This window comes from Calonectris borealis, chromosome 14, assembly GCF_964195595.1.
Source record: "Calonectris borealis chromosome 14, bCalBor7.hap1.2, whole genome shotgun sequence".
NCBI lineage: Eukaryota > Metazoa > Chordata > Aves > Procellariiformes > Procellariidae > Calonectris > Calonectris borealis.
The window spans coordinates 15,159,519-15,183,683 of record NC_134325.1 but is presented as its reverse complement, the minus strand read 5'-3'; the positions used below and the strand labels follow the sequence as shown (position 1 = coordinate 15,183,683).

The 24,165-nt window shown below is 35.4% G+C and overlaps 1 protein-coding gene across 1 annotated transcript in view; it reads left to right on the top strand.

Annotated features, from left to right (window-relative positions):
- Positions 1–24,165, top strand: part of ANO3 (anoctamin 3) — a 222,379-nt gene that overhangs the window by 127,190 nt on the left and 71,024 nt on the right. The window contains exons 3-4 of the mRNA XM_075163291.1: positions 25–96; positions 12,855–12,991. Coding sequence (XP_075019392.1) covers positions 25–96; positions 12,855–12,991 — 209 coding nt within the window. The remainder of the gene's footprint in view (positions 1–24; positions 97–12,854; positions 12,992–24,165) is intronic.

The window sequence follows — 24,165 nt, the reverse complement described above, 5'->3', positions numbered from 1 at the left end:
ATATGAGTATTGCATTTATTCCAGCTAAAGTGATGGAGACTTTGGAAAACAACTTGCTTAAGCTGTCTAATACGGAATACAGTGATCCATTTTTAGGTAAGTTTGTGTCTGAACTGAAATAATAATAAAATTAATTTGTTCTTCAGTTACACTTGCAGTATTTAAGTGTGGAAAGGCCATACTTTCCCTGAACTGACAGGTTTTTTAAAAGAGGAGGCTAAATGTGACTAAAGAAATATGTGCTGGCATAAATTTCCTGATACTTTCTCACCTTTTAGACCAACAGTAAATAGAGACTAAAGGCACAGGAGGTTTTTTTTTCATACATTCAGTATAACCTTTTTGCATAACAATCCTTCATAATACAATCACTTGGAAGCATGTATTTGAAATTCCTTTGAAATAGTTTTTATTATTTAGTTATTATTATTCCTGCATAGTCATGTTATTCAGTATTGTCATGGCTGCAGTTGTTATGTTGTTATTTTTGCTTTAGATATTCATGTATAAAAAGTGTTCCACTCTAGGGGGGGGGGGGGGGAAGCAGAAAAATAGCTATAATTGGGGCATATTTGTACCTGCATTAATGCTATTTTGATACTTTAAGTCAAAGAAAGTAGGAAAGGAGTTATTCTTAGAATAATCCCATCCTTGCAACTGCAAAGTGAGTCTGTATATACACAGACAAGTAGTAATTTGCAAATTCCAAAATTAATTAATTTTGAAATTCCCTGGCCGTGTATTACCCATCTGAAGTACATGCAGATATTGCTGCACCTTGCGCAACTACTGTGAAAGATCTTTTCGCTCACAGTCAATGTAGCATCAAACTAGAAATTGTATCTTCATGCTGGAGGAAAGAGATCTGCTTTCAAAAAGCTATTTCCGTTCACCTCTCACATGTTTTAGCATTGGTTTTTCTTGATGCCCAAAATAGATGATAGATAAGAGGCTCTTCAAGGTCTCCTAGAGAGGTAGCTACTGGAAATGTGAATGAAATTGATACTTCCTCCAAAACAAAATCAAAATGTTCCAAAATCATGACACAGACCAAAAACTTGGCATGAAGATTGTATAAGAAAATCATGTGTCTCAGTAAGGTTCCAGTTGAAGCTACTGCACTCTCGCAGTGTAATTGGTTTCACTGGGTAGGCAAGCACGGGTACTAGAACATTTCACTGTTACGATTTGTTTCAATTTTTTAATATCCTGTTCTATTTTTTTACTAATTGCTTACGCATACACATGCTGATATTATTGCGTATTTATGTATGGCAGCAGTAATTCTTTCTCATAGTAAGTGATGTGCTGTTTTTCATTCACATCACCTAGTTTTAAGCTGAAAAGAAACATTGAGGGATCAGTGATTGAGGAAAAGATAGATTGAGTCCCATCAGCTCAAAATTGTATTAAGCTTCGGTGTGGATGTTTCTCCTCTTCTGACTACAGCTATGCTCTTTGAAGAGACAGAAAAAATACTTAAATGGAGCCCTTTGCTAACTTGATTTATTACTTTACCCATGTTAATTGAGTCAATCCCAAGTTAGATCACTGAAATCTGTGAAGTTATTCTGTATTTGCAGAAGTATAATTGGCTAGGATGTTCAGCTACAAGCAAGAAAGGAAACTATTTATAAATAAATCCCAGAAGTCAGTAGTAAGAATTGCCTTAGATAAAAATCAGCATTATCAGTTAGGCTCATGAAGAGAAATCAGGGACAGTTAAAGGTGCATTTAAAAAGTGGCCTTTTCATAAGCCTTCAAAATAGAGTTTGTTTGCGCTTGAGGATTGTATTTATGTGGGTAAGAATTTGTCCCAAAGACTAAAATTTTCGATTTTATCCTGAATCCTCAGGGGCGGCGGGAGGGGAGGGAAAAAAAAAAAAAACCAACAAAAAAGGAATATTGCTGCTTGAACTTTGATCAGCAAATAGGTGAAAACGATGCAGCACTGCTCCATGCTTTAGTCGGTACTCTGACACTTTGATGGAGTTTGCAAAATAAGCTGATTAATGGGTATCATCTTCTTCGTGGACCTTTTCAAACTGCTCTCCTGAGAACATGAAAGAATGCTGAATTAAGTGAATGTGGTGAATTTTTAATTAGGTAGCATCACGGAACTGTACATAAAATAGGCCAAATGGCTTTCTCCTCTTCCAGAGTTGTGTCCATAGACAAACTATCTTCTTGTGAGAAGGGGGTTAACAGGTGTCAGGTAACAGACTTCAGTGGAAAGGTTCTCTTTTATTTCAGTTGACTATAGATTAGGTCATACATCTGTTGGACTTGTTTAGTTAGTGACGTTGATGGATTTATAAAGTAAGAAGATAATGTATTACACCTTTGTTACTGCTAACACAGACAAATGGGATCAAGGGCATTATGGATTTATGTTCTTTTTCCTCTGTCAGTTTTAGGTGGTAAGTAGTGGTTTTAGTTTGAGGAATCAGTAAATTCAAGCAAAGTAATAGTCATTGAGCTTCTGTAACATATAACATGAACTATCAGGATTCAGGTGTGACGGAATGTTCAGTGCTTAGCCAAAGCTTTGTGGAAATTCCCACCCAGTGAAGGTTATGATCAGGGCTTTCGGATCTTACCTAGGTGGAAATCATCTATCGCTTGGATCTGCACATTAAGTAAAACATTACACCTTGCATTTCTCGAAGCGTGCTTTAGAATTTGGTGTTCAGTCCAGAGCAAAATCATGTTATTGCTTCTACTTCCTTGAAAAAGCATTTTCTTTTCCTGTGTGTTTGCATTATAGAAGAGTATAAAGTTCTGGTTTAAGTGACCTTTGTCACTTGTTGCGACTTGAGTTCACAAAAGATAAAACTAAGATCAGAGTTCCCAGTTCACCGAAGAATGTTAATCCCTCCAGCTCTACTGCAGCTGCTTTTAAGATTTTTACTCATCAAATGACTGAAAGATTCCTGCTTTTTGACTGTTCAGAAAATGCCTTTTTACTTAAGAACTTCTCCAAGAGACCAATATGCCTGCTAACCAATATAATGTGGTTAGTGAAAAACTAATTACAGTGAGTTTATTCTCAACAGCAAGACACATTCATTTTTGTCAACTCATTTAGCTGCAAGTAGCTAGTCAAATCCTATAACCACACACATGGGGGAATTTTCTGAATAAGCTTTTTGATGAGAACATTCCGATTTGTCAAGACTTCTTCAGAAGTATTTATGCAAGGTTAGAAGAGGGTAGGATTTCTCGCCATGGGGGAGACCACCAGTACCAGAGTAACCAGTACCCTGCTGCTGAAGCTGTGTGTCAGGGAAGTGGAAGACTGAAGTTCCAGTTACTGAGTTGTACAGGAAGGACCAACTTTGTAAGTTAAGTTACAGACTGTCTTGAGGTAATACTTGAAATTTTTCCTGAAAGATGCCTAGAGGTTTTGTTCTAGTATAAAATGGGAAGACTTCAGAGCAGCTTTTATAGAGGCAGTAGAAGTACTTACTGCCTAGGTGTATAATCTAGGAGAGATGCTTATGTGAGGTGACAGCGACAGTCAGGCTAAGTCTCAGTGTGGTATTTTAGGTAACAAGAACAGTATACTTGTGATACAGGACTTACTTGGAATAATCTCTCATGTTGATGCAATAATCACAAATACCTAAAAGACATAGATTTAGCAAAACAGGAAAAATCTTTTTCATGCTTTTTTAGAATTGAGTGTCAGGATCTTATAAGAGGTAAATACAAGAAAAAATGGAAATACTTGTGTTGTATTTGTAGATACATATAAATTTGTGTTACATGAGAACCTAGACATTAACTGAACTCATTGCTGTGACAATGTAATTCCAGTGTCATCCATTTTTTAATACATTTGAAAGTCACACCAGTGATACTCAGACATTTGATGATCATTCTTTCAAAGGGAATTCAACATTATACTTTTTTTTTTTCAAAGTCTTATGTCTGTGGATACTTGCTCAAAAATGTAGTGTATATTTATATTCCATTCTGTTTTTCCTGTGCTTTGCTTTTCTTCTGAAAGATGTGTTCACTAATTACTTTGATTGTGCCAGCTGGATTTAAATGACATAGCTTTAACTTCAGTTTCTGAATTTCTGGCTTTACTGCAGCTACCAATAATAGCTTGTGACTTTAGTTGGAGCTGGAAAAAATAAGGGGGGAATAGTTAGTTCCTAGTAGCTACATCGTAACTACATACAGAAAGTCACAATAATAAAAATTTGTTTTCCTCCAGAACTTTTTTTGAAAGTTCTAGAAACATAACAGAATTGCAGGCACATTAAGGTTAACTAATGAGTTAGTTAATCCAGGAGCTGCTCCACTGGTGTGAGGGTATGTCTGTGTGCACATGCATATATAAAGAAACAGTAATGGGTAGATTTTTAAAATAATGCTTTTCTTTTTCCTTAAAGGCCATCATATGCATAAAGGGAATGAACTTTATCTTTGAACGATCACATTTTTTGGCCATTTTTATCTAAAAGAAATCTGAATGTAAACAATTTTGATTAAGGTTATTTGCATTATAATTTTATCTCCATGAACAGTGGAAAAATCCTCTTAACGGAGTAATCTCTGTTAAAATTATAGAAGGTGGTTACTACATACCTTTTTGGAGTTTTGAGTGTGCTTTAGAAATCAATTGACTGAATTTAAGAGAAGCTAGCAGTTCTTTATTGTTGAACTGAAAAGTACTCATGAGTTAAGCTGAAGGGAATTTACATGATTTGCAGGAGAATTTGTTTTACTTTGTTTCAGTAATAACTCCCTTTTTCTAAGAAGAATCATTTTTTTTCTTGACATAACTGAGGTAAATGCTGTCTTCTAATGCATGGTACAGGTGAAAAAGAACTGTGTAAGGTGCGAAGGCTCACAACACCAGGAAGTAGTATTCCACTGAATAGTCTGATCTTTTCTCAAATTGTCCTTTGGCTTTAGCAAAAGGAAAAGAGGACAGTGGCAGTATTGGACTGGTAGGTGACTTGTTTTTCCATTTGCAAAGTCCCTTTCCGTTGTTAAAATTACTACCAATAGTGTTGCCAGGTTTGACTTCCTTTTTTTATGTTCACTTTCAAACACTGTGAGCCAGATTTACAAAAGGGATTTCTTATTATACTACAGATTAATGCCTTTAAAAAAACAGTTTATCACATACATAGCTAAGGCATCAAGTTTTTCAGGAGTTAGACCAAATTGGAAATTCAGTTAGACTAGGAGAAAGACTTGTGAATCTGATAGTCAGCTTGTTAACTTAAAAATCCAATTTGCGCATTCTAACACAAATAAGCATATAAGTAGCTTTCTGCAGATACTACCATCAGAAATGGTAGAGGATCATCAGAGGATCTGCCCTCCACTGTTAGGCTGAAATATTTCATTTCAAATAAGATGTAAAAAATGAGTAATATAATCAATAGAAATTTGCATTCAGGATTTAGATATAATGAGTATCTAATTTTAAGTTATTTGGCAAATAAAGCCAATACTCATTAGCAAATAAACCAATAATAATTCATTTATTCTTTTTTCAATTCTGTTTTTTTCTGAATTAGGTTAATTATGAGGGATTTATGCATAGTAAGTCATCTTCCTTAGCATGACATGAAATCCTTCCTAGACAGGAACTTGATCATGAATGAGGTAGTTCATAATTTTGCTATAACGGTTACCTTGTATTTTGAATGTATCCTGAATCCAATTACTACAAAGTTTATGTATAAGAACCTCCCTTATTTATGTGCCATGTTGCAATGTAGTGTACTGAGAAATGAAGACCTGAACCAAAATTAACAGTCCAACAAAGTATCGTAATAACTGCATGATAAAAACTTTTTTCGGTGCTCAATTACAGAAGTGCTTGTAAGTGAATTTTGATAGAGTGATGTTATGATAAACAGAAGTAGACAGAATAACCTGTGCAATACATACAATGTTTACATGTGTCGTGGTTTAACCGCAGCTGAGACCACACAGCTGCTCACTCCCTCCCTCCCGGTGGGATGGGAGAGAGAATCGGAAGAGTAAAAGTGAGAAAACTCGTGGGTTGAGATAAAGACAGTTTAACAGGTAAAGCAAAAGCCGCGCACGCAAGCAAAGCAAAACAAAACAAGGAATTCACTTACTGCTTCCCATCGGCAGGCAGGTGTTCAGCCATCTCCAGGACAGCAGGGCTCCATCACGCTTAACGGTTACTTGGGAAGACAAACGCCATCACTCTGAACGTCCTCCCCTTCCTTCTTCTTCCCCCAGCTTTATATGCTGAGCATGACGTCATATGGTATGGAATGACCTTTTGGTCAGTTGGGGTCAGCTGTCCCAGCTGTGTCCCCTCCCAGCTTCTTGTGCACCCCCAGCCTGCTCGCTGGCGGGGTGGGGTGAGGAGCAGAAAAGGCCTTGACTCTGTGTAAGCACTGCTCAGCGATAACGAAAACATCCCTGTGTTATCAACACTGTTTTCAGCACAAATCCAAAACACAGCCCCATACTAGCTACTATGAAGAAAATTAACTCTACCCCAGCCAAACCAGCACAACATGCTTCAACAGAAACGTGATGTTTCCATTGTGACTTTTAGAATAATTTTTCAGAAGCTTGTGGCCCTTAAGCAATGCCTGCATCGGTAAGGGCTGTCTGACTGTGTTGTGAGACAGCTGAAAGACAGTTTTTCCTATACCTGGTGTGTAGGGAATTGTCCAGCTCCCATATTAGAGCTGGTTCATGTCTGGAGAGCTGGCGGCATGGATAAGGAAGCTGTGTGATCCATTATGAGCCTGGTGCTCCCTGAAACATAATAAGGATTAGTCTTTGGTCTTAATATTGAGGATCAAAATATCGAAGTGCTTTAGGCACTTAATCTGCCTGTACCAATTCTGTACACCATCTTAACTCCTCCAAACAGCAATAATACCTGCCTGACTCTCTTTTTAAATATGAAAAATATTCTGTGTAATGGTTACCACTGTCTGAAAGCTCATGAGAAATTGTACACTAAGAAAAGCCTGTGCTTGTCTGATACGGTAATTTTTGATATTTAAAGATACATACACAGGTAGTTGCAAAACCTTCTGTGTTACGTCTACGATATAGTATTCCAGGTACACAGCAGAATAAAATAAGAAGACCTAAATCCATCACAGTGCCACTTACCCAGATGTCTAGTCATATCCTTCTCCAGGTTATTTGTTTCTAGAACTAAAATTAGGACAAAAGGGGATTAATTTCTTGACCAATAATCTCATTCTTACTAAGGCTTTGCAAGGTCTATCCCTAAATTTGTAAAGGCTCAAAGGGTTGAGTCAAGAGTCATCCTGTCAAAGTTTGTGAAACAGAAACTATTTAGGAATAATTTTTATATTAATTTTCCTTTCCATAACTATGCCACATTTCAATTGGAAAACATTTTCTAGCCTACACTACAGTTATCTAAAATATATTGGTGGATTGCATGTTACAGAGAAACAGGACAAGTGCTTTCTATCCTCTAACTGTCATAAAGTTAAAATGCACTCTTGACCCTTCAGAAAAGGATGATAGAAAGAAAGGTAGCCAAGCAGGTAAGAAGACCCAAAAATGAAGATGCAAAGTGCGGACCTAGAAATCTATTTCTAAACTATAAATGCTTCTCCATTATTAGGTAAAAAACTCACAGAAATGAAAGTCTCTCCAACATTTTATCCTGTAAGTGCCCTTAGGGCAGATCTTACTGTCATGCATCAAGCATAGCAAAACTATATGTCAGGAAGTGTAGATAGGTTTTTGTGATTTATGAAGACTGAAGTTACTCATCATGCCTCTGTATTACAATATAGCAAAACAAAGCAACTACTAGGATCAAGAGATCTGTTACCTGCTTGATTAATGCTTGAATCTTTTTTAAATCACTTTATACTTGAGTGTGGATCCAAGCTGACAGTTACTTAGTTATATATTCAGGTATGCTAACAATTATAAGTATATACCTAATTAAATTTAAGTATGTACGTAATTAAAGAGAAGTCCTTGACTTATGGAATTGAATAGTGAAATTCCCATGGACTTCATTGAAATATTATTTGGTCTCTGCCTCTAGAATTACAAGCTGTCACCCTTTTCTCTGATTTAATATCCTCATTTTTGTTTAAAATTCAGCCTTTTTTTTTTTTTTAAATCTTATTTTTGCAGTGTTAGGGAAAGCTGAACAGTTTAATATAGAAACTTTCCTTTTCCTGACTTGAAGTCATAATAGCATATTAATTTTTCTTTCTGTAACAGGTTACTTGGGGCTTGCAAATTCTATATATAACTTTAATGATTTTTTAAATAAAACTTTTTATGTGAAAACAGTTCAAAAAGCTTTCAACTACCACGCAAGTTTTAATTAACGTAATTAAATAAGTGAAATACATCACCAAGATACTGTTATTGGCTATACTAATTGCTTAGAAATGCATTATAGTTACATTGTATATTTGTTTACTCAGTTCTGCAAGCACATAGTCTTTTAAATATAAGATTTTGTAGGACTGATATTTAGATCTTTCTCCTCCTTTTAGTAGGTAATCTGAAAGCTCATATAAAGAGGTCATGTAAAAGGTCATGCACATTCTGTTTGCATTAGCAGTAATATTTTACCTGAACAGCCCTGGAAAAAAAATTAATCCTACAAGGTGCTCAAAACCAAAAAAAGAGAGGGGTTAAGAATGAAGGCAGATGTCCTTTAGATGTCCTTGTCACTTCGAGGACATGGACATACAACAGTCCCATCCTCCCACTGGAGCAGATTTTTTTTTTTTTTTTACACCAATCGAGCTTTTTTCCTCCTCTTTCTTTCTCTTTTATTTACATCTCTTAAGGTATTGCAGAGTTTCAAAGTTTTTCAACATATATTTCGCCATATGAACATTGATCATTGGCCATTTTAGAGCAGTATTTTAGTGATTAGAGCTACACAGCTGAGAATCTGATCAATCTTTTTTAGCTCTGAAAAGAGGAAAAAGTAAAAATAAAAATTAAAAAAAAAAAAAAACCAAACAAAAAACCCCCACATTTAATAAAAAAATCATGAGCACTTGGAAGTCCCCTGGCATATAGGAATGGGACTCCTGGCTCATGTCTTTCAGACGTGCCCAGTAAAGCACAGGTGGGACAGCATTTATTAACAGTGGAGAAGAGAACATACGCCTGGGGAGGCGAGCAGTGATCTGAGGCCTGTTAAGGAACCATCTTTCCGTGAATTGGTGTAAAAGCCTGAGCTTCTAGAGCAATATGAACCGGATTTGGTGTTTTGTTTTGTTGGTTTTTTTTTTTAATCTCCTGTGGCTTCTTGCCCACACTCTCCCCCTCCCAAAGTCAAGCAGGCTAGTTGTGGTGGTTGGCATTAGAGCCCACCCAAGAACTATAAGAGTCGGGACAGCTGGCAGTTGTTCTTGACAGTAACAACCAAATGGGTTGTCGTAGGTTGAGGAAGGCATGATGGGAAATAAAAAAATGAAGTAAACAGTAGCTTTCCCACAGTGCAGAGGGGAAAGAGCTTGAGGCAGCCAAGCTTTTCTCATGACGTTTTGTGGAGCTGCAGCCAAATAAAGACTCCGTGTTTGAATTTAAAGATGGATACTTATAATGCAAGTCAATAGAAAGCCTGTTAGTCCATATCATTGCTTTTGGGGTATGTTACATTAAAAACATCCTTGGGCAGTACAACTCCAGCCACGATATTCAGGGGTGCTATCTTGGTTTGGCTTGTGGCAATCCCAAATGGCAGTTAAAAGGCAAAACCAAATAATAGAGATCATGGAGGAAAGGATGGTGGAAAATAGTGTTACTATATAGACAAACATTATATAAAAATGTCATGGAAGTTTAAAAAGTGCAGTTATTGAAGAAAGACTTACGGAGTTAAATCACTGTGTATTGCAGTACACACTGGTGACACTAGGAATGATCAAGCTCAAGTTAATTTAGGTCGTGTAAATTTATCTTTAAGCGAATGTAATTTTGGCTTGGTGGGTGGGAAAATTACAGAAGAGAGACTTTCACTTTTAATAAGCGGTGGGTACCTTGTCACAGAAAAAGCACCTGATCATAAAAGAATACAAAAACATAGTCAATGCTTTTAGTGGCAAAGTTTCATTTCTGTCATCTTCTCTCAAGATCTTTTTCTAAACCCAACATATTTCATTCTCTATTCTTTAAAAATTTTAAAACTAATCAAAAGAAATTTACAAAAAGTTCAACTTAAGAAACAAAATGAGCCTCCCAAAACACACACATACTGCAATTGTTCTTTCTAACCTGCTGTGGTATAGAAATATGATGCCATCCATTGAAGTTTTTCTTTGAGTATAATTATTTATATTAAAGATTTTGTTTTAATATGTGCTGCAGAAGAGGTAAATGGGACTATTCGAAGTATCTACAAAGCAAACTTTAGGTGTTTTGTTGACATTAATGTCTAAAACTATATGAATGTTAAGAAGAATGCACACTTTTGAATATACTTTTAAAATATGGATTGTATGCTATGTCTCTCAGTCTGACATTTTTTCAGACAGGTGTAACAAATGCTTATTCAAGTGCAATGTTTAAATGCTATGTTCTAGTCTTCATTCCTCCCCTTTTTACTGTATTGATTCCATTACTTTGTAGGACAGTGCTTTAGGTGCATAAAAAATGTCATCAACTGCTGAAAAGTACATTAGCAAGTATTGTTAAAGTTTATGTAAGAAATGTACCTTTTTAATTCTAAATTTCTTTATTTTTATGGGGGTTTTTTGTTGCTAAAACTTTTTTTGACTAGATTTCAGACAAGATAGCAGGTATCTCTAAATGGAAGGTAATTTTTTTTTTTTACAGAAAATACATGCTACAAGCTAAAAGCTGTGTTCTTGAAACGTAAAAACGTTTAGCAGGTAAAAGTATGTTGAGCACTAATGGAAAACTCATTTCATAACTCTAAATTGTTTAAATAAAACATTAGGTACTTTTGCAAAGGTTTTTTTTGAGTATTAGGTGTTCTTATAATGTCTAATCCTCTAAAATTTCCCTCATAAAAATAGACTTTTTAATGTAAGTAGAGACTTTCTTTCAGCTTAAATGGCCTATCTAGATGCAAAAGTTTAGGTTTCATAGGGCTGTCTCTTCTTTTCATTTTACTGGCTTCTGTTACAAGACCTTGATCTTTAGTAAAGCTAAGAGCGCATCACATCTGGGCGTGAGTCAAATCTGCAAAGTTGCTTAAGCATCCTGTTTCCTACTTCGTATACCTACTACTTGAAACCTTCTTCACAGTCTTTTTCCTACATTCACTACATTAAACAGAGTAACCTGTACATTAGGTTAAAACATTGTTTAAAATAAATAAAATCTCTGAGTTTGGTGTTGTGACAATTAAACCGGGCTATTTCATACATGAAGAAATCCCTTCACAGATTTACTGAGGTTAATATCAGTATCAGAAATTACCAAGGGCTCATTTTGTGTAATCATTATGTAAGCAGCTAAATTGCAAAAAAAACAGCTCTTGGTAAATATTCCAGTTTAATATTCCATCTCAGAAATGTCTAGGCTACATGAGATAATTGTGGTTATTTTTCTTCTATACTACTTACTGTGGAGAATTTAACTGAACAACTTAATGAAAAATACTTTGTTGTTGCAGATGAGCTTTTATGAATATGAAATTGAGGAAATTCAAGATTGTGGTTCCCACAGCAACCATGACTTGTTTCTTGGCTTCTATTTAGGGTTTAGAATTACTGGGTAAATGCTGTTCCCAGTTCCCCTGACTTTTCCCATGTTGATGTGAAAGCTGAGATGAGAACTTGGCTCAGGATTTGTGGGTAACTTTTTTGTCTGAATATGTTTCTATTTCCAATTTGTCTAAGATATGATTGTGTGGGAATAATTATTCCATCTTTTTCATCTTTAAAATATTTTTTCAAGACTAACCATTTTCCAACATTCATTAAAACTTACACGGTCCAACGTTGTACAGGCATTATCCCTCATTTTACTCCTGCTGAGTATATATGGTAAGTATTGTCATGATTTTTTGATGGAGAATGTGCAAGGAAATTAAATGTCTGGAAAAAAGTCTCCCTTCTGATAGAGGATGTAGAGCGACTCAGAGACTTAAGTCCTTCTAACTTGCCTGCAGTGGTGATGCAGGAGGAAATTTAATCTGTGAGAGTGGGTCTTAGTAAGCTTTGAGGAAGGTCCTCAGTCACCTGCAGCTATCTTAGGATACTCAACTAAGTTTTTATAAAAAACTTTTGTTGAGCAATTAAAAACAAATCTAATGAAAAAGGAAAACACTTTCTTCATGGTGTCAGCTGTCTTCTACCACCGTCAGGTACACCTCTTAAAATGTTTTCTGAAGTAGTCATTGCAATACCTTAATATGCAAATTTTCAAATACTGTATCTAATGATGAGCAGCATATGTGTAGGGGAGTCGGGCGTTTCGATTGCATATTTAAATTTAAAACATTAGATGTTACTCTGGTCTCCAGGGTGCACCTGCCTATTTGATAACAGATTTTGAGTCTCAACAATTGTGAGTCAAGCAAAAAAGCATTTGAATATTTGGTTTATATCATTTTGTGGGCTTTTTTTAAACTACTGTGAAGAATGTTATGGGCTTTTGTGATTTGAATATTAATAGAACAAAGTTTCTATAGGCCTTCTACTAAAAATAGAAGTCACTTCTAGTTCAAGACAAACATGATAACATTTCAAGTAAAAAACTTTTGCAGGAAAGGACAGAATATAAATTATTGAAAAGTGGGTACTTAAAAGGAATATTCAACTGTGGCTGTAACAATACTGTTAGTTTCTCTCCACTATAACCTAAAATGAGCCCACTGTTTTCTTCTGTTTTTCCTTCAGACATAGGAAAGGACAAAGACACATACACAGATGATTCAGAACATGGAAATTATGATGCTCGTACAGATCAGTCATTGCTTATTCAAAACAAGCTTACCAGACAGAAAACAGAACCTCGGACTAAATCATCTTTAAAGGTAATGGACACAAAATTTTATTAAATTGTATCAATTGTCAGAATGTGCTTAAATATTTTTAAGATATAATTTTTAAGCCATTAGATAAGATGCAGCTTAAATAAATGGGCATCTCATGGTAAGAAATTTGGGTGGCTCCCAGATTATAGTTTGACCTACAGAATCAGTGAATGGGATTCTCTGTACCAAAAGCAACCAAAATTATATAGAATCAAGGATTCTAATGATTTGTATCGACTCATCTAAGAGGCAGTAGCCTTCTTTCAAAAAATTTATATTGCACAGAATTTAGGACATAGGATTCCCAGCATGGAGTGAAATTCATGTCAGCTGGGAGGCCTCAAGAAATTAGAGAGTTTAGAAGAACTAAATTCGTGTAGCAAATGTAGTAGTCGAATGATCTAAAGTGTAGGATTCTCCTTCTAAGCAAAATCCAAATGATGGCTAGACACATTGAATGAAAGATAAAATTCACTGAATGTATAGGAGAGTGTAGGAATGTTTTCAGGAACCTCAACTAAAGCACGGGGAAAACCATCTCACCAGATAAAACTGACGTGTTACCTTGCTTAGTAATTACCTAATCACAGTATTCATCACAATGCATTTTCTACAGCAGTTCATCCACTATAATGCCAAAGAATTACGACTGATTTTCAGTTCAAAACATGTAGGGTTTTTTTTGTTCTTGCTCTCAACTGGGAGACCCTTAATTCTCCTTTCCATTAAGCATAATTGCTTGTAAATGTATGACAAACAACCTAACCTCAAGAAGTTCTGAATAATTTTCTTCTTCAAGCACTGAAAGTAGTGTATTCTGCAGCACAATTTTTTTACCAGCGATTCTCTGATTTTTGGTATATAAAGGCGTGAATAATCCCATGCTACAAATCTAGGAATGCTTAAATCGCTTTAAGATTCTGTGCTTTACATACAGTATACTCTTCAATAGGCCATTATACAGTTCTCTCATCTATTATGCCTGTGGCACTTTGATTTTAGCATTGAATGCATGTTTCACAAGAGTCCTGTAACGGTTGTAAAGCTTGTTCTTTCAGTCACACTGATCATCATTACTACAGGATTTTGGAACACAGGTACATGTGATCTCTGAGACCTCTGAGTTTCACGGGATGCTTTCAGAAAAAAACTTTTATAATAATAGCTATCTAATAACTTTTAGATAGGTTTACAGGTAATCATATTTACAGATCGGAAATCTGTGACATGAAAATGAAACTTTGGTAATGACAGAGAATGGTTATATTTTAATCTAAACCGTTGCAATGAGAACTTTTTGTGTTCACAGATTTTTTTGTCTGTTTCTGCAAGGCTAGCTGAATTAAGACACAAATAATAATGGATGTTCTTGTTTGATTTTGTTGATTATGTAGACAAAGCCTTTTATGTCAAATATGTCCTAAAAAACAGAAAAAATAATGCAGAATCTGCACAATTTAGACTATGTTATAGAGAACTGAGTACTTTTAATAATAGATAGAGGCTGCTACCAAAAAAATGTAGGAACAGATAATATCTATCTAGTAACAGGCATTTCCTTATGCTAAAGCAAAATATTTATTGTATTTTCATGTGAAATATAAAAAGACCACTAGCTGTGTTTTCTCCAAGCCCTGCATTCAGGACTGATATAAAGTTTATAGGCAGCCAGTAAGCTAACTTTCTTTCAAAGTTTAAAGAGGAGCCTTGCATTTATATTAAATTTAAACAAAAATGCACTTTTTATGTCTCAATCTTTGTGTGTCCTGACCTACTGAACAAAGTGCTTCAGAGTTTAAAAACAGTCTTCTGAAGCCACATCTGGCTTTTAGCCTTGACAACTCCTTTTATCACAGCAATTACTTTGGAAGCTTCCTTCTGCTTTTATACTGTTTTTGCAAATGAGGCAACAAGCAGGATTCTCCTCCTGTTTACTGTTTGCCTGCCTCCACAGGAAAAAGGCAGAGGGGATTTAGATTAGTCTTACATTAGAACAGAAGGTTTCTATTTTGCCTTTGGATTATAGTACAAGATGTCTAAGGGAAACTTCTTCCCAAAACGGATATAAAACTAGCAAAAGGAGGCTTCTAATTATTTTTGAGACTGTTGAAAGCACAGAAGTCAGCTCTATAGCTTTACAGCTGGTAAGTACTCTCATATATTTGGACAATAAACTGATCTATCCTGATTTAAAAAGTCTCTTCAGTCTGACCAGAGAATGAAAATGAGAAACACTTCATTGACAAAGCGTACGAGGATAAAGCTGCTTCTTCTCTGCTTGTTAGTGATTCTAATTTAAGCTTGTTTTGGAAGGGTTGTTTTACACCTGAGAGACTCAAGGAGAAATTGCTAAAAAAGTTATTTGCAATTAATGCTTGGTACTATTATCTGTGTCAGTGGTGAGCTGCTTGAATACTTCAGCAATAATGAACTTGTCTTGCTGACATGGTGAAAGCCAACACACATTTTTTTCAGGAATTGTTTAGAGTTTCAGATCACATACATGATGTGGCACTTTCCATAAATCTGATTTGTATTACTGCAGTTTTAAAGCTTTAGAAACATGAGATAATTTTGATATAGCATCTGGATGCCAACATTCATCTTGATAGTGATCTACTTTTCTCGTTTCCTTGGTAATGATTTATAACTCATACTCTCCTTTAGTGTAGGTTGGTATCATTTCAGAACCCACAGATTTCATATTGAAAAATTGTGAGTTGTTCAGACCCATTAAAAAGCTGTCTTCATTATCCATCTCTGCCGTATTTTCATCACCAACTGCTGTTGAGATTGTGTAGAAAGTGTGACTTCATGTACGTGATTCTGCCAAAGGATCTCATGCAGAGGAATAATGCCAACAAGTGACTGCTGAGCAAAGTATGGAATGAGTAGTATTTGCTATGGCAAGGGAATTGTAGGAAATGAGAAGGTCCCTGACTGGAAATGTTCTAGTTTCATTGAGAAAGGAAAGCAGGCTAAATGGACTTTATCACTTGAATGGAAGGCAACATTTGTCCAGAGAAGCAGCGAAGTCAGTAACAGTGAATTACTTTCTCTACCAATTACTATCGTGTATAGTGGCAAGATAGGAATATTTGAGAAATTACACTTCCATTTCCTTTCATTCAGTACATTACTATTACTCTCTTTGATCAGATGAATTTTTTATCAGATGAATTTTTTATCTAGGTAGTGTATTTTGCTATCTGGCAAGGTAAAGAAAGGATTTTTAGAAAAAAGTTCACATATTATCGCTATGGGTTCAGGAACTATAACAAAATGCTGCCTATACAGTAGCCTAGTTTACTGCCTTTTTCTGGTATCCACTGATATCTGCTATAATTTTGCGTGTCCAGACTAGCTTTGTGTTGGATAGCATCTGAAATGATTTCTCTTTCAGTCTCTGGAAATGTTATGTAACTTCTAAGGAATTTTAAATAAGAGCTTAAATAAGCAATTGGCTAAAACATAAGAAGAATTGTATTTAATCAGCTGGACATACTGGTGAAATTTCATTTTAAGTTGATCAAAACTCAGTATGTTCAGTGTAGATTATTACAGTGATTATTAAAGGATAAATCTACCCGTGAAAACTTGAAATACATTGCTTAGGCATTTGTTGTGGTTTAACCCAGCAGGCAGCTAAACACCACACAGCCGCTTGCTCATTCCCCCTGCCCCCTGCAGCAGGATGGGGAGGAGAATCGGGAGGGGAAAAAAAAAGTGAAATTCATGGATTGAGATAAAGACAGTTTAATGGAACAGAAAAAGAAATAATAATAATAATAGAATATACAAAGTGAGTGATGCACAATGCAATTGCTCACCACCTGCACTGACCGATAACCAAGTAGTGATCGCTACTGCCTGGAACACGCCTACCATTCATATACTGAGCATGACATCACATGGTATGGAATACCCCGTTGGCCAGCTGGGCCAGCTGTCCCGCCTATGCTCCCTCCCAGTCTCTTCCAGAGCATGGAAGCTGGATGTCCTTGACTAGCAGGGTACTTAGCAACAACTAAAACATCAGTGTGTTATCAACATTCTTCTCATACTAAATCCAAAACACAGCACTAGGAAGAAATTTAACCCTATCCCAGACGAAACCAGGGCAGCATTTTATTGGATTTGTTGTGATTTTGAACATACCTATTCCACTCTTTCCTGCAAAACAAATATTTTGCTTACAGAATTTTGTGCAGGTGGTATTGAAAAATGGAATAAATTAAATGTAATATCTGCAGAATAAAAATGTTCTTCAATCTTAATATTTTATTTTCCACACTTTTGCAGGAATTATTTTCTGTTTTCCTTTTTTCCTGTTTAAGTCCATGACTTTGAGTTGCACAGATTTGTGCTATATGTTCTAATTCTGTCAATTTATCCCTAGTTTCACGTACATTATTTCACTCATAATCCTGCTCCTGTGTTCAGTGGAAGTCAGGCATGTGTGCTGGAAGAGAAGGTTTGGCAATAAAAATGTTTTAGTGTATAAATAAGAACAAGATGTTGTCAGCTGACAACAGTGTACTGGAAAGGAGAATAGCAAAGAGAGCTTGATAGATAAGGAGTAGTCCACAAATGCAGTCTAATAACACAAAAGTAAATAAAGTTTAAAAGGAATGATAACAGATAAAATCATTATCCGAGAATAGGATGACATGGTAAAGTGCAACAAAAGTGAACTTCATTTTTATGCTTCTAGTGCATGGCTCTCATCTGCTGTGAGGTTCTGTTCAAAAAGAAAAAAAAAAAAGCTCAAAATATTTCAGGAAATGCAGAGAAAGTAGTAAGTAATTTTTTCATAAAGATGAAAGTTTAAAAAAATAAACATGTAAAGAAAAATTTTCAGTGGTCATGTCAGTATGCTTCTTATTAAGACCTCTCCCTCTTAGACTTAAAGAGCAAATAGAAATGGTGAAGTATTAAAAAGGGGAAGTCTCCTCCTATCTCCAAACATCCTCCATTGCTGCTTCCTCATACAGTAACATTGAACAGACTTCATTTCAAAATTTTGCATAAGATCACCTAAACCTACTCCTTTCCTGAAGCAAAATGTATTTTTCATACTATATACAAATGTATTTTTCATGCTTACTCTGTAAGTCCGAATAGAACGAAAATGGGAAAGAAGGCCCTCTGTGAAGAAGCTAGAATAATCACTAATTCTTTAGTTTACTCCTAAAAAGTTACTCCTAAAACTGCAATTTATTAGGAAGGTCTGGAAGTCTTCCCCTCTGTTCAGAAAACAGCTAGGTTCTGCACAGTACAGTGTAGTATACACAGAAATACATTAGCATGGGTAATTATGGCAGCCTGTCATGTTAACCAGGCTGTCTTGTCTCTGATGCCCAAGATAGTTTGGATATCTTTGCATATGCAAATATGTCTCCACTTTTCTTTCCTAGGTTATTATGCTCATGGTTATTTGCAAAAGAGAAAAAACCAAAACAATATACACTTAAAATCAATCAGTCTATATTTTTGGAAATAAGTAATTGAAAGGATGAATATAATAAATCTATTTCTGGCTTATCCGTCCCAAAACCCTTCAAACACAAAAAGATGATTGCTAACTTAGTGGTGTGCTTAGAAAATTTCTCATAAAGCACACCTTAAAGTATTCTTAATCAGAGTCTGATTTTTAAAATGTAAAAAATGAGCCTAGTACTATTTTAAAATCTCTTAAAATATTTTCACAGCTAATTCCATGTAACTTAAGTAGTCTGTAACCTTGTTGGAGTCCCAGGTTTGATTCTTAAACATCCTGAAACAAAGCAAGCATTAATTAGGAATCTCACTTTTGTTCATGGAAATAAGCCCCTTCTAGTTAGCATCAGAAATGTATTTATTTCCAGAAAATACATAAAGGTAAGAGTTGAGTCAAGCTCTGAATGTAGACACTGACCACTGAAATGGTGGCATTCTTCGGTGTGAATATTACTGAAGGTGTTTATGCAAAGTTCATGGTAACAGTATTAGGGAGAATTAGTAACCAAAATAAACGAGATGGTTTTCATGAATCAGCCAGTAATCGCTCTACTTAACAGCATCTTATGAAGTTCTGAGAACAATAGTAAATTATATTGGAAGAAACTTTTCTTTTATGAGAAATAACCATTCTACTCAGAGTTAGAACAGGAGATTTTGCAGTTTTGGGAAGTTACCATGCCCAAGAATTTCACACATCAGACTTTACCTCTGTCAAAATTCCTGCCCTCGTTCCTCAAATTGTTTCCATGGCTACTTCTGTCTTATACATGATTTAATAGCCCTGAACTTATCCATTTTTATCTCTAAAACACCTCTTAAAAGCCAAGACATGAAGAGATACAGAAAACTGCTTTTCCTTGCCCCACATCTGGTAACCAGTGTGTTTTGCATTGCAAGCTTCATTCTCCTCCTCTTACTCCTACATTCCAAGCTGATTTTCCTTGCAAGTGTACAGTGATTTTATACACTGTGAGACGTTCCTGTTTGGGCTGTAAGACTCTGTGCCAATAAACTTTATGGTGGTGTTTACAAAAGTTTTATGTGGCAGCAGTAGGTCAGTGAACATGTTGTTGTTTCCATGAGGAAGCGAATACATTTCAGTCTGTTTACTTGTCTTTCATTCTTCCTCAAACGTTTTCTGGTTCTACAACTTTTCTCTACATCTTTCTCTCTAAAAAATGCTACTGGCGAGGTGGTGCTATTATGGAGCGGTGATGCTGCGACTCAGGGCTTCCATTTCCAGTAGTAGCATCACTTTCTACTGGTGGGTTCTTCCCTTCCCTTCTCTTCTAGTTTTCCTGGGAAAAAACCCAGGACATTTGAGTAAGTCTCTCTTTAATATATTGCTTCGTTATTGGTAAGAGTTTATCAAAATGATTTTTCTCTAGCACATTTAGCTGTCAGAATTCAGAGGCTGTCTTAGGGAGGAAATGAATTTTGTTCTAAACATCATCACCTTGAAATAAAAAGATTTTGGGGAGAGAAATTTGGTAAATTTGGGGTCCAAATTGTAAAAGAAGAATCCTGAGGCCCAGCTGTGCACATCCATCTTTTGGATCCCAGATGCTAGCCTGTTGGTATATTTACTTTCCTTTACGTAATTTTGCAAATCTAAATCCAAATTACGCCACCCACATGGAGGAAAGTTGAACTTCATCCTGTCTACTGCAGAGGCAAAATAAACATATCGTGCTGTGGGGGATTGATTCTTGTGCGCTGTATCAGTCGGCACTTACGTAAGTGAATGCTCCTGTTGTTGATTATGGCTGAGAGTTGATGTTCTCTATGTGTTCATATAAATATGAAACTTCCTTGTATTCTTTTTATTAAGTAAACGAAGTCTTTGAAGTCAGAGATTGAAACACAGGCTATTCACTGCCTGAGCTACACCCCGATGTAAAAGTTGTTTCTGTCTGCATGGTGCCTTGGGTCAGAATAACCTGCTCCGGGCTGAGTCCAGTGCGCTCTGTGCTTGCTGCCAGACTAGCACTCGCGTTGTGCTTTTAACAATGTTTTATTTGTAACTGTTGATTGTGAGGGTAGTAGATGAAACTATTTTTTAGATACAATCTAAAGCAACTTACCAAGTGCATCAGCAGCAAACTAACAGATGAAGTTAAAATAACAAGTTGTCAGCTTCTGTGTTTATGTGTATATATGTATAAAATAGATAGAAATCATGCTCATTTTCATTACCATTGCTGGCAAATTTCAGGAAACTGTAAAGCAAATAATAAAATCTAATTATTAAAGGTCTTGTTCCCTGCTCTTCGTTTAGCATTTATATGTTAGATAATGGTAACGAAAATCTTATACGTGAAACGAACAAGTTAGACAATTTCTTTCATATCAGACTTGATTTACTGGATGTTGATGGTAAATTAGAATAAAATCATTTATTAAAATTAACACATGCAGAGTCTAATAATGCAGCTTTTCCTAGACTAAATTCACATAGAAGTACCTCGAATTTTTCCCTGAATAAAAATTTCTTTGTCACTATTCCAACCAGAGTCAATAATGACATGCATTTAAGTAGACATCGAGTTGATGAATCAAATAGTTTGAAGTAAAGCTTCGCACGTTGGGATTTCAGTTGTCTGTACTATTTTGTTGTATAAAACAATGCCAACATAATTTAAGAGTCCTCAAATGGCTTTTTAATTAATCCCCTAGAATAATTAATACCATACAAACTGCTAAAGGCTATTCCCAAAAATTGGTCAATGGTCAGATGAGTAGTGATTGACGGTGCAAGTTTAAGATAAGAAAGTGGAACTCCACTAAGGGGTCCCTTTGTATTGTGAAGGTGAATGTTATAAGAGGTTAGCTTTTTGTCTTGGCTTGAATGCTGTTAAGTGTTGTTGAATATTAAAATCTAACTTCAGCCTACAAAATAGTCAATATTTTATATTGTTAATATAACATAAATACTATAATATACTATGACAATATATAGCATATACATAATAGGATGTTAATATATTTATCATTAACATATTAATATTTCCTCCACATTAGTATTTTCTATTAATAGGTCATGTCTGTAGATAATTGTGAAGTTTAGTAAGAACGTCTGTTATAAGAGGAGGACTGTACATGTTTGGCCAAAGAAGAATAGTGATTGCTTTAAAAAAAAAAGTAATTTTTCGTTTATATAATGTACATTAGGGGAACAGTTAATTTTAAGGGGATATTTGAGTCAAATAGTTTCATTAATTGTATTAAAGTAATGATAAGGTCCTATATAGCTTAAGAAACCACATATATTTGTTTGTAGAATTATAACCATGAAGCATCAAATAAAGCTAACTTGACCCAAATTCAAACCAAGAAAGGGAGGTGGCTCTCCCTAAAAGAGCTGTGGAAATCCTTATAAAAGGTATTATGGAATCTGAAAGATTACATGGATTTGGGGGCAGCTGGACAAAGTTATGGAAGAGGAATTCCATGGAAAGTTATCAAATATGTAGAAACCTGAGCTGAAATTGGCTGAACATTGGGCTAGTGGTAGAGGGAAATATCACATGTGCTTCCTAGGACATGCTCTCTCCCAGACAGGTTTCTTTCCATAGCTTTTATGTATAAGCAAATTAGAGAGAACCTTTCATAGTGGTTTGAGTGTACTTGAGGTTTTGCTGTTACACAATGTAAGTTGTAAATATTTGGACAAGTCAGTGGGAATTTGCTTATTGATTAAAAAAATAGCAGGGTTTTGTCACTGCTTATGCCCAGCGTAACAAAGTTCAGTGAGGTATTAAATGCAATTGCAATTAGGAGATAAAGCTGCAATATAGAGTAAATGAGCTTAGGAAAGGGATTGAGAGGAAGAATTTTGGAGCACTGCCCCCATGTGAACCAGAGGACTGGGAATTATGAGCGAGGAAGAAAGCGAGTATCCACAGCCCCGCTAGGCGCTCTCTCTGCACTTGTATACCTCATGGTCACGCCTGTGTCTGAGAACAATTTGGTCTATAAATCACACATCCACAAGAAAATAAATAATAATTTAAAATTTATAAAAATGAATATGCCTATAGAGATTGTGACAGCCTTTTAGCACTTGCTGTTATGTTAGCCTTGTTGAGGCTTGTCAATGGTTGAGTGAAGGTGAAATGAATGGTTACAACAGATAATGTTGTATCTACATATTATTTATTAACTTAAACTTTTCACTGGTATAAAGTGGGGAAAAAAAAAAAAGAAAGTATACTGATATATTATGTTGCAGTGTATTTCTCACTGTGTAATTTTCAGTAAGTTTCAAAATTTGCTAGTGGTTTTGTTATTAATAAAATACAGCAAACCTGAAGCCTACCGTACCATGTCATTTACTCTCACATGAACCTATAATTGGCTTACTGTTTTGGGAATGGTTCCAACTCACTCTTCTAGAAAATTTGTTTCTATGTATGGGGTGAAAAATTGGCAAAAGTTTAATCTACAGAGCTGAACAGTAGACTGAAATCAGTGGAGTTGAAATAGTTATAATTTCTGCGAACTGTGCTATTTAAATTAATTGGGGAGAGAAAGAGCCTTTAAAACAGCTGTTCCCACTTTGTAAAGAGGGCATTGCTTATTAATTAGTATATGAAAAATAGTTGCTTGAAAAATCCCTCCATGTTGGCTAAATCCAAGGAAATTCTTCTTGTACCAGATTTGAATAGCAATGTAAACTCTTTTTATTTTATAACTTTGCTAAATATTTGCATTATACTTTTGTTTTGCCTTTTTTGCTTGAGCGAAAGCTTCTTTTTCTAGGTTAAATTGATCAACTTGTTTTGTCTTGTGTAAAGTGTAAACTTCAGTTGAATGATAATGTCAGTATTTTGAATTTTACACTGTTTGAGACTTAGCAGCAGTGTGTCATGTTATGTGTTATAATAATCACAAGCTACAGATCAACCAAAAAATGATGGCAAATAATAAAGAAAAGCAAGGAACTGCAGCGGATCTGTAGTGGCAAAGGCTTAGGTAATATTTTACTCTGATGCAAACCAGTGGAGTATGATTCTGCATTATGAACAAGTTTACTGTTGAGTGAGGAAGCACTTCACAGCCTCAGTACACAAATAGATAAGATTTAAAGTTCTTGTATTTAAAGACTTGGGAAGAACAAGGTGAAATTAAAACTTGGGTTTGCAAGCTGAACTATATAGCAATACTCTAAAAGGAATTTCTCAAATCAAACTTCAGTAAGTTTTCATATATGTGTAAATGTAGGAAAGCTGATCAGGTGGATACTGGAAAACTAAGAGGATAGAGAAGATGAAGAGGATTAGAGAGAAAAACAAACATTGATCAGTCCTTTTTACACACATTTTCCAGGTGAAACAGGAAATCTTAAAAAGAGTAGAGGAGAGCAAGGGCTTTGCACAAAATATTTCTTCTGATGCTTTTCTCCTCCGCTGTGTCGAGAAAAAAGTGAAAGAATGAATCAGAGATTTATTGGTCAAAACAGCAGATAATTAATAAATGTGATTTTGCCTGAATGTCTACTGTACTAAAAGACTGATTCACTGTGCTATGTGTAGATAGTGGCCAATATACCTTGACTCATACGTTTAATTGAAATTACTGCTCCCTGTTCTGCATAGACATTATGGAGCTCCTTCAGATCAACTGAAAAAACACCTAAATCGCCAAATAAATTCTTTTATTCGCACAGGTTA